General features: G+C 48.4%; 3 protein-coding genes across 3 annotated transcripts; 1 reads left to right on the top strand and 2 right to left on the bottom strand.

Moving 5' to 3' along the window:
* The first annotated feature begins 820 nt into the window (after positions 1 to 820).
* Positions 821 to 5595, top strand: LOC6607794 (allatostatin-A). The gene is made up of 3 exons (XM_002032516.2): positions 821 to 1033; positions 4298 to 4740; positions 4802 to 5595. Exons 2-3 carry the CDS (start codon positions 4356 to 4358, stop codon positions 4870 to 4872), a joined length of 456 nt encoding a protein of 151 aa, XP_002032552.1. The 5' UTR covers positions 821 to 1033; positions 4298 to 4355; the 3' UTR covers positions 4873 to 5595.
* Positions 5596 to 5667: 72 nt separating this feature from the next.
* On the bottom strand, positions 5668 to 12242 carry LOC6607793 (protein abnormal spindle). The gene is made up of 6 exons (XM_002032515.2): positions 12060 to 12242; positions 11811 to 11987; positions 11537 to 11749; positions 6580 to 11461; positions 6218 to 6519; positions 5668 to 6155 (listed from the first exon to the last, which is right to left on the bottom strand). The coding sequence occupies exons 1-6, from the start codon at positions 12072 to 12074 to the stop codon at positions 5880 to 5882; spliced, it is 5865 nt and encodes a 1954-aa protein (XP_002032551.1). The 5' UTR covers positions 12075 to 12242; the 3' UTR covers positions 5668 to 5879.
* Positions 12243 to 12617: 375 nt separating this feature from the next.
* LOC116801643 (dorsal-ventral patterning protein tolloid) lies at positions 12618 to 16423 on the bottom strand. The gene is made up of 7 exons (XM_032722482.1): positions 16146 to 16423; positions 16024 to 16085; positions 15534 to 15878; positions 14659 to 15479; positions 14343 to 14604; positions 13721 to 14289; positions 12618 to 13660 (listed from the first exon to the last, which is right to left on the bottom strand). Exons 1-7 carry the CDS (start codon positions 16341 to 16343, stop codon positions 12714 to 12716), a joined length of 3204 nt encoding a protein of 1067 aa, XP_032578373.1. The 5' UTR covers positions 16344 to 16423; the 3' UTR covers positions 12618 to 12713.
* Between the last annotated feature and the right edge of the window lie 339 nt (positions 16424 to 16762).

Here is a 16762-nt window from a genome sequence, read left to right as displayed (position 1 = left end):
TTTGATTTCTGACCTTATTCTAAAAGAAAGTACGCACATACATTCCCATTGAAATCGACAAAGCGCATCGAATCGTTCCAAGCCAGAAATTTGTGTAATCCGCAAAGCAAGTGGACTCGAGAGCAGGACAAATGTGACATCAAGACGGGACAAATGTTAAATGTTATGCCTTCCGGCCGGAAAGTGGCGTTGTGAAAAATATACGCTGGCATTCCGCATAAAATTCCTCGACTTTTCGCTTTTGAAATGTTACAGCCGCAGAAGCAGGGGGTTTATCGAGTATAAAGCCGGGGTTGCATGTCATTCGAGTTGTCAGCTGGCTATGAGGATGCCCCACAAAGAAGGGCCGAAGGCCAGTGTCCTGCATTTGAGTAATGCGCGCCCAGTCAGCTGGCAATTTTCCATTGAAATGAGAAATAGTTGGATGTTATGCCGTGGGTGTCGGTCGCAGCGACCTCCTAATGAACCTCAACAGCGCATTCATCATACGCACCGTTGCTTAGCATACACACTACGTGCAGTGTCGCATCCTTCAGCTGCATTTTTCCTCACCTTACGAGAAACTCGGCTTTGGTTTCACCATCTCCTCGAGGAATGTGTCCTCTTGGCTTTTCCGGAAAAGCCGCATGGCCACGGACACTTGTTACATCCTTGGCGCATACGGGCCCGCAATACGACCCACCAAGCCACCCCACATTCGTGGTGAAATCGCGCACAGAACCCACCACACATTGTCGTCACCTCTTGCGGCTATCGTGTGGGTGGCTCGTTGATAAAGGCGAGCAAACGCTCATATAAGAGGCCGAGCGCCAGCGGATGCGGATTCAAAACTTAACCGACATTTGATCTGTCAACGTGCCACAGGAGCAGCAGCCGACTTAGTCCGCGGAACCTCTGAACACTCGAGTTGCACCGCGTATCCTGTCTTAGCATCCCAGAGTGCTAAATTCCAAATCGATCCTTTAAAATAATTGCATCGCGGTTTCTGAGCTTTTCGGTCAGTGAGTTTTTCCAGCGGCATTTGGAATTCGCTGTAAGTTGTGATATTGTATATATATTGTAATTATTGGATATTCAAGTGAAGGCACATGTGTTGCACATCAGAGAACTGCAAGGGTGGCATTTTTTGCCACTCGACTCACACCCTACAATTTTTTGTGCGGGTGCTACCCGCCACGCACATCGCGGGTAGAACTGCAGCCCGCGTACAAAAAATGACGTGCGGTCGATCGTTGACTGTGCGTCCACTCACCCAAACGGTTATTTCGCAGCAGGCCTCGGGTGGTTTTTTTACTCGTAACAAAAACACCACGTTGGTAAAACACTCGTGTATTTTGTGTTGCCGCAAGTAGGGTGTCAAAAAACACAGGGGTGCCTAGAGTACCGAGTGTTTATCGGGTGGACGTAGAGTGCCAGTGGCGGGCTGCAGTTCTCTGTTGCACATCCTTTCTGGCCTAAAATTATAAATTCCCCTTGTCATCTTGTTAAAACATGTGTTGGGTGTTGGGTGTTGGGTTCGATTTATATTATTCTTTAAGCTTTATTTAAAAATTTATTCAAGATTCTTGTTATTTTTGCCTTAAATTAAATTTAAAATAAATGTAGGACATTCTTAAATATACCGCACACTCAATCAACACTTTTGCCCCAAAAAGTATGCAAAGAAAACCAATGCAATTTGTATTCGCTTTTGATCTGTGGAAAGCCCTCGAATTCAATTCATTTTCAATCGCTTAGCGAGAAGACAAAACCACATTTGATTATATAAATTGCCTGAGGCAACAATTGACATATGGCAACATCACCAACTCTCCTCCAAAAACGTTCGAAGTCACAGACGAAAAATGCTAGAAGACAAAAGACAAGCCTCAATCAAATTGTAATTAAATAAATAACAACACGCCCCAGAGCAAAAAATAGCAGAAAAAATGGGATCACACATAGGAAATCCAAAAGCCAAGGACGAGCATATTAAATAAACAAATCGGAGGACAATTGTTGATTGATGTTGGGGCAAGTTATGGGCTGCTCCGGACGGACCCTCCAGGGTCAGTTTATGTTTACTTGCAGAATTGATACACATGTCGAATTAAAGAAAAACAAGGAAATGGGGTCGCGACGACAAGGGTCAGCCGCATTAAAAAAAAAATGTAAGAAAAGAAAACAATGGAGCTGCGGACGGGATCTGGGGGCAATGATTGCCTAACCGCCATAAATTGGCGCAAAGAAGTTAGCCACTTCATTACCTGAACGTAACTTAATTAGGAGGGCTTTGAGGGTAAAGGTGAAATGGGAAATGGGCATGGGCGCTCGCCCCTGGCAGGGCTTTCAATTTAAAAAACCGTTTCAATTGCAGCTAATTTTTCGCTCGTTTTGAGTTTTAGCCTCAGCTATGGCTCCACCTAAGGGATCTCTCTGTCGTAATTTGCCACATCAGCTAAAATTGCTTTGGCTTTCTCCGTAAAGCTGCAAATTTGCTTATATCCCTTTGGCCGCCGTGTTGTTATGGCCTTCTGCTTCGGCAGCTAAGGAAACTTTGCCAACTTTCAAACTTAATTAGGCGGGGGTCCTGCGCGGCTGCTCCTTTGAATTTCCGTTGCATTCCGCTTGGCGGTCAAAACTAATCGTCGCTGCGGATATGAGAAAAGACCAGCAGACCAAAAGAGTTATGGGCCAAAAGTGGCATAAATTCATAAACAGATAATGCCTGAATCTCATTTGCGGCCAAGGGCGCATTGCTGCGTTGCGTTGTCGACGACAAACAAGATTTTATTGCCGGAATGGAAATAATAGTGAAAGGTGTTGACACTTTTCACAAGACCATGCTTTGCCCCCATCAGATTTACGATTGGGTACGCCGTGGCTGCGCTGCTCCTCGTTTTGTTGTCGTCGTGTTGCGGTTGATAAAGTCTAACAAATGTAACGATTTTCCGCCTATTATCTCGCGGCCATAGCCTTTCGCACAGCGGCACTCATAGTCATTGCTTTTATTGTCCTGCGTGGAAAGTGCACAGCTGCCATCCATGGTGCTCCCATTGTAAATCAAACTTGGAGGTCAGGCGCTCCCACGGGCCTTTTGCGGTCTTTGGCGAACCTGTTGCATGATTTGTGGCCCTGTTGCACATGCACCCACCGAATTTATGACCGGCCACGGTGCGTATGCGCAACATTTTGGAGCCACGCCGTAGGCTTCGATTAATTGATTCGTCCCCTGTTTGCACATAATTATGTGCGGCGGCGAGTCATGGCACTTAAGCCCTTTCTCTAATGGAAAATTGTCAGAAAGTTAATTTGCCTAGCCAAACAACAAGTATCTGGAGGCAGTGGGCGTTCTTAGCTAGACACTACGTGCTCCGGCTGTCAAGTTTTCCGGCGGAAATGCAGCCACGTTACTGCCAGTGGTTCCTTCATTCACGACGTGCACTTTAAATTGATGGCACTGACAGCTCCACAAAGCGTTGACGACTCCCATTGACTGACACTGCTATTCCGCTAATGGCGGAATCCTTCCAGCGAGATGGAAGGATTCCCCCAGCCAGGGTAGTTCACTGGTTCGGTCGCGGTTGGATTTTTTGGGTAATTGTTCTTGGCTAATTGTGGCATCTGAGGCGGGAATTAAGCCACTCATTTCATCTCATGGCGCGGATCAAATAATAACTTTTACGACGCGACCTGCAAGGCCAGCAGAAAAACCCGTCGCGTCTGCTGCATTTGGAGTTGGCCAAGCACTAAGGATCAAGGACCAAGGACCTTCCGCATGACCGCCGGCGGTGGCATCAAACTTTTGGCCACATTTTTCGGCGTTCTGCAGGCCATTTTTAAGCGGTCGTTTTTCTTGGTTTCGTTGACTGTTTGCTTCTGTTTGCCACTGCCAAATTTTCTGTTGCCATTTTGCCGGGCTGTCAACGCGTCGGCATTTGTTTGCCGTTGACATATTTTGTGTTTGGGCCGAAATTCCACGTCGATTGTTTGTTTCTTTATTTTGCATAAATATTCGTTGGAGGGCACGCATTAGGGTGGGTTTATATTCCATACAATACATAAATTTGGAGTTATAGATATGGTATTAGTTAGCACTTGTTTGCTTTAAACACTTTAATTCTGAATTTATTTTCTTAAATGTCCTTTTATTTAACTGCCGTTTCGGTCCACCCTAATTCCACAGTATCCTTGTTTACGAAAGGCGACAACTGTCGCCGCAAAGTATGCAACGCTTTGACACACAGAGAATTGGGGAGCGAGTGCTTAAAATTCTATTCGTCGTTTGCTCACTTTGTCTTCGCTGACTTTTTTGCAGCAGCAGCAGTAGCAGCATCCAGACGTGCCCCATCCCGAGCCACGCCCACAGCATCACAATGAACTCCCTTCACGCCCACCTCCTGCTGCTGGCAGTTTGCTGCGTCGGCTACATCGCCAGCTCCCCGGTAATTGGCCAGGATCAGCGCAGTGGCGACAGCGATGCCGATGTCCTGCTGGCCGCCGACGAGATGACCGACAACGGAGGCGACAACATCGACAAGCGGGTGGAGCGGTACGCCTTCGGTCTGGGACGACGGGCCTATATGTACTCGAACGGCGGACCGGGCATGAAGCGCCTGCCGGTCTATAACTTCGGTCTGGGCAAGAGGTCTCGTCCCTACTCCTTCGGACTGGGCAAACGCAGCGACTACGACTACGACCAGGACAACGAGATCGACTACAGAGTGCCGCCAGCGAACTACTTGGCAGCCGAGCGTGCTGGTAAGTCTACTGTGTTCCTCCCTTCCTCACACACGCATCCTTTTAATCCTTGGGCTTGCAGTGCGACCTGGACGACAGAACAAGCGAACGACGCGTCCGCAACCCTTCAACTTTGGCCTGGGCCGACGTTAAGTCAAGAGTGGCCCCACTCTCCCCGGATGGCGCACTTATCCAAATCCAGCCGTGCGCCATTTGGCCAGGAGCTCATCCTAACTAATGTTATCTAAAAAGCACTTGCAAAAGCTCTCAGACTCTTCTCCAAACTTAAGTCACACATTCGGGAGGCAATCTAAATCTAAATGTCTGCGAATCCAAACGAATTCTTTGCACGCCCCTCGTCCCACAAATATTTATTGTATGAATCGCTAGAGCCAATGGTATTTATGTTAAGTTCTTCAAATCGATGCGTTTAACGGCAGCCTCTAAATAATATATGACAAATGGCGAAAAAATCCAAAAAAAAAAGAAAATAAAGGGAAAACAGAATGAGAATGAAACTGGCGTGTGCAATTATCGAGGAAGAAATACATATAATGTTATACGAATCTATTATATATGCATATTCAATCCAATTTACAGTACTCCATATATGTACATTTTAAAGGGGCATTAATTAATATACACGCGGATTTAAACTTATATACTTGGGGCAATCTCTCTCAGAAAGAGCGACACGAGTGGCATTCGTTGTGGTCGTCGGCGGAGGAGCACGAATAGTGGGTAAACTACTGCATACTTATATCGGTGTAACAAAGTGATTACTAAAATTTAACTATATAATTACAAATATGTAATTGTTTTGTGAATACATACCTACCCGAATAAACATAGGCGCAGCAAGTCTGCGTTAGCAAATACACTTGAATTTGACTTTTAATTGTGTTTATTCCTCAGTTCCTTTTGTGGTTTCCTATAAAAACAATCCACTTAGTTTTCATTCTAAAATATTAGTTACATTTTTCGTTTGCAGCATTTACATGTTAACTTATCCTAGTATTTTACATTGTTAAGACGTTCTTAGATTATCTTAAACTATTTCTAATTGTCTCCAAAAAACTAGCATGGTCTAAGAATTTATGTGCTATTACTATTTTAAAACACAACACAGAATGGGTATAACATTAAACATTTAACTAAACCTAAAACATGTCGATCTGCAGCTTGCACAAAATCGTATCGAAGGCGTAAACGGACGAGATGAACGTGTAGGGACTGTAGCGGATGATTCCGAAGTCCGGCTCCAGGCTGGGCAGGGAACACGGCGTGAAGTTTATCTTTTGGCTCTTATACCGTCCGGTTGTAATTGGCGGCGGCTTGCGGGCATTTTGCTTCATCTTTTCCTTGCGGGCGACGAGCTTCTTAGTTTCACGCACCATGTAAATGGCCTCTGGGTTGGTCATGTAGTCGTGAATGATCTGGAAATCATTAGGATATGATTAAAAATCCCTACTACCTAATTCCTTTTCCGATTATCTACCTTTCGCTTTTTGGGACAGTGTGCGAATACCCAAATGAGGGTGCACAAAGTGTTGAATATCTCACTGTCTTTGTCGCACCAGCGCAATAACATCTGGGCAATGGTGACCAAACCGCCCTCCTGGAACGTGTTCACCGTGGTGCTGTTGTAGCGGGCCAAATTTAGGATGATCCGGCTGCACCGCTCGATAAGCTGCTTATCCACCTCTGATCGAATGGCCTGAGCCATGATGCCGTAGCAAAACGTGGACATGAACTCCGAACACCACATGAGCAGGTGTGGCACAGTGCGCGAAAGACGATCTGCGGGGATTATAAATCAGGATTAGTTATGATAAGGACTAACGTAGCTGGAACACTTACCCAATCTAGTTAGCACTGCTAACGCATCTGAGGCGATAAAGCGTCCGCGAAGGAACCGCACCGCCTCCTGGACTTTGCAACGCACAGAGTTTACCGCCTTTGCCTCTTGCCGCAGCTGAGCAATACGCTTTCTGATAGCCAAGAGACCCTGGTGTTTCTGGCGTCGTCGGATTAGATAGCCACGCCAGTAACGTTGTATAACCTTGGCGGCGCGCTTCTGGCGTATGAGGTCTATCATCTCGGGTGTCATCAGGGCCTGGAATCGTTTGCGAGCCATAAAGCCGCGGGCACGTGCCTGGAAGTCCGGCATGGAACGGCGGAGCAATTCGAAACAATTACGCTGCTCAATCATTAGGCGCTTGCCACGGAACTTTTGTTGCAAATGGACTGTAATAGTCCGCAGCTGGACAAATTCCTGGCGTGCCTGCTTCATGCTGCGATTAGCACGGAATTTGCGCTGCACCAGGATCACAGAGGATTGGATTAATTGATAATCCTGTCTCGCCTTTAGCATGGCACAGCGAGCACGGAACCGGCGCTGCAGCACTATGGCAGCCACTCGCTTCGTCTCGAATTCCCTGCGCTGCTGCCGCATCAGTAAAGTTGCTCTGATAAATGCCTGCATAAGTCGCACCTTGCGGATGGTGCTTAAGAAGATCTCCCGTTGGCGGCGCGCCTGCACTGTGGCCCGCCACTTGCGTTGAATGCTCAATGAACTGAGCCGAATCCTTCGGTAGCCCGCTTTGCACAGCCGCATGTCGCGTATACTGCGCCACCATTTCTGCAGGCGGATGACTGCCTGGCGCTGTTTTTGGTAGACTTCAATCTGCCTTCTCATCTCCAGTTTGCCGCGGTATCGTCGCTGCACTTTGATAATGGCTTCCCTTTGCTTTTGGTACAAGACCACCTGCTTTTGCATTGCCTTCTTGGCTCTATATCGGGTTTGAGTGGTAGTAGCTGCCTGTTTCAGCTGGGCGTAACTCTTCAACTGCTTGATCATGCTCAGACGAGCTCGGTACCGTCGTTGCAGCGTTATAGCTGCTTGACGCAGTTGTAAGAAACTGTTCCGCTGCCGTTTTCTAAGCAGATGACTACGCCAGTGCATCTGCAGGCAGCTTACAGCAGCCTGAGTGCCGCGGTACTTGGCTCGGATGAACCGCATTGATTTTTGAGCATGGAATCTGCGCTGCAGCTTTATGGTCACCTCGCGCAGATGTAGGTACTCCTGCCGCTCCTTTCGCATCTGCAGCAAAGCCCGCCGACGTTGCTGAACTACAAGCGAAACCTTTTTCAGCTCGAGAAACTGGGCTCTTTGCTTTTCCATTTCGCGCTTGGCACGGAACTTGATTTGAATTAGTTTGGTTGTCGATTGGAGCTGAAGGTAGTTCTTCCTATCTTGACGCATTTGCAGTGTGGCTTTCCAGCGCCTCTGGACATTGATGATGCATTGGCGGGTTTTTAAATAGGCTTTGCGATCCTGGATCATTTGTTGACGCATGCGGTAGCGTTTTTGAACAAGTATCAAAGCATTACGCAGCCTCAGATAATTTTCCCTCTGTTCGCGCATTTTTATGGTGGCCCTCAGTCGCTGTTGCAGGCAGATAACATTTTTCCGCACGGAGTAGTAGTGATTACGTTCTATTCGCATCTGGATTATGGCTTTCCTGTAGGCCTGAACTTTAAGAACGCTGGAACGAAGTGCCAAATACTCAGAATTGCACTTTCTCATTGAAAGCTTCGCTCGCCAGCGTTGTTGCACATTTATAGCTGCACGCTTTAGTTTCTGGAACTCCTTGCGCTGCTCCAGCATACTCCACTTGCTTCGCATCCTGCGCTGAACAAACATGATGAGGTCCCTCTGGCGCAGGAACCTTTGACGCTGAACTTTGCCCAACTGATAGCTTCGCCATTGCATTTGAATATAACTGGCAGCTGCCTGTTGTTTTTGCGATCGCTGAAGTCTGGCTGTTTCCGCCGCCGCCAATAGTTTTTTGGCAAAGAGGCGTCGCCGCCAGATCCGCTGGAGAAAGATCGCAGCCTCTCGGAGCTCCAAGAACCGTTGGCGGTATTGCTTTCCGAGTTGTTGGGCACGCCACCAGCGCTGCATGGTGATAATGCTGTGATAGCTCTGATATAGCTGCTTCTGGGCCAAATACCGCCGGGTAAACTTTTGCAGGACTATTGCGGCCTGGGTGCGTTCCGCCTTAAACAACTTCACATACTTTCTCATCTGGTGGCCACGGAACACGGCCTGAATGACAGTAGCGGCCCGGTGGCGACGCATAAGCTCTTTATGGCGGATGCGACGGTGGATGACTACGTACAGCCAGTGACGGCGCCACCATTTCTGGAGCACCGTGGCCGCCGCATGGAACTTGGGCGAGCGGAATTTGTAAATAAGTTGCCAGAGCAGTGAAAGCGTCTTCTCACGATGCCCGTCAACGATGTCTTGGGCGGCGATGTCACCGCCTAGCTGGAAGTTGGCCTCACCGAGTGCGCCCAGAGCTAGCTTTACATTGAAGATCCGCTGGAGGCGAGAGATGGCTGGCACCCTCAACTGACGGGTTAGATCATCGCGCAGTAAAATTACCTCCATGACGCGGGTAAGTCTCACGCCATCCCTTAAGTCCACAGCCAAGTTGTTGAAGGCATAATCGAACTCGTCCAAAAATGTTTGGCGATGCTGGAGAACGTAGCCCAGGCGGCGCAGTTCCCGCGTAATATCACCAATGTTGGCAAGCAGCTCCGACGAGAAGCGCAGCAGAATATCTTTGGTCTCCTTATGTGGCGACTTTTTAACAAACAAACAGGGATTGTGCTTGACTATGCGCTTCTGCTTAGCTTGATCGAGGAAAAGCAGCAAAAAGAGGATTTTCTGCAACGAATGCTTCTTAATGGTTTCCGCGTACTCTTCGGTGAGTGTGTATGCCTTGCTGTACCTCTGCTCCTCACACTTATTCCGGAACAAGCGGTTGAGGATAAAGGTGCTGAGCCCAACAATGTCTCGATTAGACTGCATCTGGATCTTCTCACCGAAGACCACCTCCAGTCCAAGGCGCAGCCAAAGGGGATTGAAGCAAAGCAGCAGCTCAAGTATGGTGCGTTGCATAACTACGTCCAGGTGAAGATTACGATCGCTACGGATGCGCAGCGCTTGCTTGTTGACATAGACGGCCACTTTGGAGCATGGCACGCGCATCTGCTCACTGAAGAATAGCTCCACAGCCGCCTTACGAAGCGTCTCCAGGCGGTATTTCGTTAGGTAGTTCATAGACTGCTCCTCCTTGGTGGGTGCCACCACGAGCTCCTTGTTACGCACCTCGTTAAACAGCTTACCAACGTCTATTTTGTTATTTAAATCTGCGTCCAGGTCAGCGGGTATGGAGACAAGGGCATTTAACCACTTTTTAAAGTCAGCTTGGTGACGATCCACAGCCTGTTCATCCAAATACATGGTAGAGGCCAGAAATGGATCAATTGTGGTAGTTGCTGCAAATGGATCCGGGTTGATACACGTCTGCATATACAGCTCCGAGTCGTAGAGCTTGACGGAAGGCTGAACGCTAGTTTCCCTGGCCTTTCGTGGTGTGGTGGGCTTCTTCATCAGGGACATGGTTTGTGCCAGCTTAAACTTCTTGGATTGGGCGTGTGGCCATGCGTGGGCACTACTGCTTCTTGCAGATGCATTTGCCGGCGCAGCACTTCTGGGCAGAGTAGTGTCTTCAACCCGTTGCTTTTTAGGAGGGGAAATGGCTATAGTTTCATTGCGGTATAGTGATTCGTTGCTAGGTGCATCCGAAAAACTCAACTCATGAGAGCGGCGCTTGTGAGGATTCTTTACCGGACTTCCCTTCACCGACTTCCGACCTACTTCATGGAGGTTAAAACGACTGGACTGAGCGAGGATCTCACTATGGTTGAAAAGAAACTCCTGCTGACCCGCCAAGCTAGCCTCGCTACTGGATGAGCTATTCAAGTCCTTGGTCTTTATCTGGATCTGCTGCTCTTGGTAGTATCTATTCTGTTCGATCGAGCGGATTTTCATTTCATTTAGATTAGGCATAGAGCCTTGAATGGCATACTTTGTTTGTGGCGATAAAAGTGACAAATCTTTCATGGACTCGGAATACTTTCGTAATGGTGAACCCACCAACTTGATGTCCCTCTTCAGGTCGTGTATGGCACTCTTCGTGGGCGTCCTAGGTGGACTTGGTCCCTCCTCCTCATGAATACAGGCCAGAGCTCTGGTGTGCGTGGCATGCACAATGGTTGTGGTCTTATTTAGGGGCGTATGCGGTTGTCCATCGATCCTGGAGCAGTCCAAGGTGTCCAACGAAATGTTGATAGTCTCGGAATGCTTCACATCGAACGTTTTGTTCGTGGCAGGCTGATCTTCTAGATCATCTGGAGTGATTCGACGCGGGCGCATATCATTGGCACATTGTCTGACATTCCCTTTAAGTGTTGGTGTGGGCCAGGCGGCCAGATTGTCCGGCATAATGGTAGCTTGTTCTTTGCCACGGGTTTCGGTGAGAGGTGTGAACCGCAGATTGTCAATCACGTCGAGTAGGTTTCCTGGCGTCATAGGGCTTAGATTTTCCTTAAGACTGCGAGGCTGTGGTGATATGTATACGGGCTCCTCTTGTGGAGTCTTGTATACATTCTTCTCGACAAGAGGAGCCTGTGGAGGTGGATGTGGACGGGCAGCATGACGCGAAGGAGCAGTCACTCGCCATGGCTGCTTGGAGGGAGGAGCTGCTGCCGCAGACATACGCCTCTTTTGCTGCACAGCAGCGGATACCACGCTTTTCATTGTCTTACCAACTCCTGTCGGCGATTTCAGCTGCAGGGTCTTGCCGACAGTCGGGAATTTGCGCGGGTTCTTCAGGTAGAAAGGTAAGAGATCCATGCAAAAGAGGGTAAGTAAAAGGGGTGGCAAATGCATTTTTTGACTGACCTTGACCGGCTGGTTGCTCTTGGACTTGAGTATGATCATCACCTCCTTTCGAAAGTTGCGGTTGTCTATCAGCTGCAGCGTCTCCTTGCAGGCCACCTCAAGGACGGGACTCCACACTAGCTCCATAGAAACCTCATCTCTTGCAGGCACCGTGTGCTCCATCCACTCCAGGCTTAAGTTGTGCTCTTCCCGAATGGCCTTCATAACCTTGACCTGAAAAACGGGTGTTCCATTGATCAAATAACAGTTGCCAGGACGTATGCAACCCACTAACCTCGATGTCGTCCTCGCTGGGGTTGAGAACGCGCACCTGGCGCCGTGCTGTCTTTGTTATCGGCACATCCTCGAACTGCACTATCGCCTTGGCAGAGAACGGAGCCATGACGACGACGGCGGGCTCGCGTCCTTCGGCGCGCTTCTTTTGCTTTAGGCGCGATGGCGTCACTGTGATCTGTAAGTACCGGGAATCCAGTTATTTCTCGGAAAACTATTGCTGGAGACCCAAAAAGAGGAATCAACTAACCTCAAAGGCGCTCATCGTAGGGAATGGCCAAAACAGAAATAACTTGAACTAAACAAAAACGGGCACGCAGCTAACTTAGTGGTCCATTAACACAGCGACTAACTGAACAATTAACACAATTAACGAACAACAATTAAACAAATTAGAGCGTCGCCGCACAAATCCAAATTCGAACTGAAATTCGAAACGAAGCGACGCCGATTCTCGATTGTTTGATTGCTAGAGAAAAGGCCTATCGAACTATTGGATCTATCGATTGTGAAATATTAGGGGTCTTCAGAATGTTTTTTGATAGACTTAAAAATGTTAGGATTATGTTTTTTTGTCCGCAATTTTTAAACATAAATTATTTAATATGGTAAGAACATTCTAAGTAAAATTATTTTTTGTTATTTTACATAGATTGTAAGTTACTCAGATGTGTTAACACCACCAATCGATATCCTCAGTGTGAACGTTGCACTGATATAATAGCGCCAAATTCAAATTTGTATTATCAAAGATATTTTATGCGGACTTAACAACAAAGTATAGTATAAATAAAACGACACCTTTATATATGTTATTTCGAAATATTTTTTATTCACAATCTATTTACAAATTTCAACAACAAACATTAAAGATAAAATCCCTCCGCTGGACCTTTCATTCTATCTAAATGAGTCTGCTGGGCGGGAGGAGGTGGTCGCTGCCCGTTTCTGAGGAATGCATGCTCTTGAGATAGCCGGGAAAGGGTGTAACCGCATAGAAATCCTCGCCAACAGAATCCTCCGGTGGATCCACGGCCATGAAGGAGATGGCGAAGCCCCTCAGTGAGTTACTTTCGTCCGTTTGAAATCGCAGCAGGAGGGTGTCCGAGTTGGAGATTATGATTGGCGGCTTGTGCTTTCCGCAAAATCTGCCGTGGATGGTGTTCATTGAGTAGCCCTCCTCGGTGATCTCCAGATAATCGTAGTCGCATCGCTCCGAGTACTCTATCTCGAAGTACAGGAAGCGGATCTTGACACTGCTTTCCGGGTCCGCCTGAATGCGCCAGTCGCAGTACATGTTCCGCTTGTAGGGCCTACTACCGTATCGTGGATGCGAGTAGAAGGTCTGTGAATGATTTGTGGCCCTCAAGTAGCCACCACACTCGGAGACAAATGTGGCCTTGAAACCCTTTCTCTGAAGACCCGCATCCGTGGCCAGTACCATAAACATCTCATTGGTCGAGGCGATAACGGCATACGGCTCACGTCCACCGCAATAGATGCCCAATGTGGAGCTATTTTCGGAGCGACCATCATAGATAGCCACATAGTCGTAGATGCACTCCTGGTGGCTCTCCACCTCAAAGTCGTGGAATGTCAACTGTATCCGGTGGCCCAGTACGGTCTGAAAATGCCAGTAGCAGTAGATGTTTCTCGGATAATCCTCCGGATAGTTGGGACTCTGCAACACTCCATACGACGTAGTGATCTCGAACTTGCAACGCGTCTCCGTGCAGTTGTGTCCATTTTCAGCCAATGTGTATCCATTGCGGCAGCTGCACTGATAGGATCCAAAGGTGTTCCGGCATCTGTGCTGGCAGCCACCATTGTTCATTGAACACTCATCCACATCTGGGAGATAGGGGTATTATAGATCATACGTAAATTAAGTTTTTTTTTCCTATCACCTACCTATCACAAACTTGGCCACAAATCCACTTCTCTGGACAGTGCGATCCGAGTAGAACTCCAGCCTGAGGACGCTCTGCTCGGAATTTACCACCGGAGGCAGTTCATGACCACAATAAATGCCGATCTTCTTCAGACGATTATCCCTCATTTTGGAGTATATAATCAGGTAATCGTAGTTGCACTTGGTGTAGTGGAACCGCGTGCCCTCCAAATCAAAGTGGGTAAAGTTTAAAAACACCGCGTGATTCGGTGGCGCAACCACTTCCCAAACGCACTGTTTGGAGTTGGGATACACATCCGGATACGATGGTGAGTAGAGCGAGCCATTGGATTTGGTAGCGTCCACGACTCCGCCACATGCATCCTCGCAGGTCTTTCCATTTGCCTGCAACTCGTATCCCGCTCGACAGCCACATTGGTAGCTACCCAAGGTGTTAATGCACAGGTGCTGGCATCCGTGATCCGTGAACTTGCACTCATCCACGTCCAGCATCAAGGCGGCTGAGAATCCCAGCTTTTGCACCGATGAGTCGGATACGAAACGGATGTACATCTGGTTGCTCCGGGTTCTAAGTGGATATTCACTTGGTTAGTGATCATTTTTCCTTTGAAAGTAACTTACTTTATATTGGGTGGCAGTTTATCTCCGCAGAAGCGTCCTATGAGCCGGGAATCGCTGTGGTTGCCATCCCGTATCTCCACAAAGTCGTAGGCACACCCGTCGTGCTTCTCCAGCTCAAAGCTCTGGAACTTCAGGGCCACCTGGTGGTTATCCGGTGCAGTGATACGCCACACACACTCTTTGTCCGGCATGTAGTCCAGCGGATAGTTGGGTGAGTCTATGGACTGATCTCTGGTCAGCTTTAGGTCCCCACCACATACCACTGGAAAAATTGGAAATTAAATTTTTGTTTTCCCTTGAGATGTTTGAAATTTACCCTCGAATCTTGCCTTGAATCCACGGTAGCCTTTGGCTGCATTCCGGTTGACATAGTTGAGAAGCATGCGACTTGTCTGGGTGGTGATGACCTCTCCGCTGACATTTCCACAGATTCGTCTCACCAGTGGCGATTTGTGCCAGTAGCCGTCCCTAATCTCCAGGTAATCCTGAGTACAATCGTCGGAGGTCATCAGATGCAGCTGCTGTAGATGCAGAATGACCTTTTCCCCATTGGTGGCCGTGATCCGCCACTCGCAGTTGGTCAGCGAGGCATCGAACTCAGATTCCGCGGACGGATCTTCCCCAGCATCGCCACTGCCCTCGAATTCACTGAGCACTCCATTGCCGGAGGACACAAAGTGTGGACTCACTATGTGTCCAGAATTCTGCTGATAAGTTCGTCCACAAGAGGCGCACTTATAAAGCAAATTGGCTTGGACAATGTCTCCGCGACTAAGACGCCTCCGCTGACCCAACTCCAAATGGGTTCCGGGTGGAATCCCTATCGGTGTAATGGTATCCAGGTAAGGACTTTTCGAAAACGAGTTCTGGGCATAGTGCATAATGGAGTTAAGATCGTAGGGCAGTAGAGGCAAGTCCACCTCTTCCGGCGAGAGGACATCGAAGTTATATTCCTGACCCCTCATGATATTTCCTTTATTAATCACGATGTGCTTATCTCTGTCTCCCCGGGCGTGTTCATGGTGAAAACCGATTGTGTGACCCAGTTCATGGATAATAATTCCAAACTTTTCGCAGTTACGTCCAATGGAGATAGGCTGACGTCCATTCCCATTCTTACCCAAAAACGAACAGCAACTATGGAAGAGGATATAAATTATAAATTCCCCTTAGAAGGAATATCAAACTTACCCGCAATTCTTGACAGTAAAATATATATAGTTCGCATGCAAATTGGCATCCCGCTCCACGAACTTGATGCAGGTGAAGTTCTCCCAGTGGCGCATGGCCTGCTTGAAGAGCGCCTTGTGGGCTCCGCTGAAGATGGTATCGATCTCGTAGGGTATGACCCCATAGTCCCAAGTTCGTTCCTTCCTCACGGTCACAGCTCTTCGCTTTCTCTGCATTGGTTGCCCATTTAAAGTGGGTGAGTGACTATGCTGCAGGACATCAACAGCGTCATCGGTCCACAGAAATGGAGGGGGTAATCTCCGAGCGGCTTTGTTCCGCGATTTGTGCGGCTGCTTCCGGCGTCTCCTGTGTGGGTGGTTGAGATGGGCAGGGAGGGCTTATGAGCTCAGGTATTACTTACGTGCCCAAAGGCAAGCACTCCAGCGGCCAAGGCAAGTGTGTGGGCTAATTGCGCGCCATTGTGTGCGGGATAAATCGCAGTGGAACTTACCCCGAATATTGTCTGGCTGTCTTGAGTTGATGGATGCCATCCTTTGGCCTCTTTGGCGGCACCTGTTGTGGTAATGCTGGAGATTGTAATTTTAGGTCGGTCCACGTAACTCCACCACTCACCAGTGGAGAATCCAGCATGCCAAAGAAGTCTTCCGGCTGCTCCTTGAAATCAAAATCGCACTCACTCTCGGGCAGCTGACTCAGTCGCCTGCCCTCGGCGGAATCCACCAGATAAACCATCAGCATCCAGAGAGCTCCCACAAAGAGCACAACTAATTTCGCTTTCATTTTCATGGGCATGAGACGCAATCCTTTCATTGCGTGGGTATTTCTGGGGGCTCGTTCCCTGAAGTTGCTTCAACCAGTTCAAAGTTCTAACTGAGCGCTCGTGGACTGCGATTGCCGAATTATACTGGTGCGCCGACAAGGGTTACACGGATCGAGTGAGTGAGCAGCAGGTAACAGATCCCAACTCGTAGGGGAATCGGTGGACGAGGGGCGAGGCAGGGCAGGCCAGGCCGGTGCAGAATCTCGACTGACCGCTCGAAGGGACAGCTCAATAGAGGGAGAGACGAGAGCCATAACCAGACCTGATCCGACCCCTCCTCATTGGCGATTCGGGATGACCATTGTCTGCCGCCTGTTGTTTGCATTCAATGGATTTTGATTTGGGTATCCCTGCTCGCACCTTGACATTTCCCATCTACCTGGGTCGCTGGCCGGGCTCAGGGGCATTT

This window comes from Drosophila sechellia, chromosome 3R (assembly GCF_004382195.2).
Source record: "Drosophila sechellia strain sech25 chromosome 3R, ASM438219v1, whole genome shotgun sequence".
In the NCBI taxonomy this organism is placed as follows: domain Eukaryota; kingdom Metazoa; phylum Arthropoda; class Insecta; order Diptera; family Drosophilidae; genus Drosophila; species Drosophila sechellia.
Note: the sequence above shows the minus strand (reverse complement) of the source record. Positions and strands in the feature narration are given on the sequence as shown.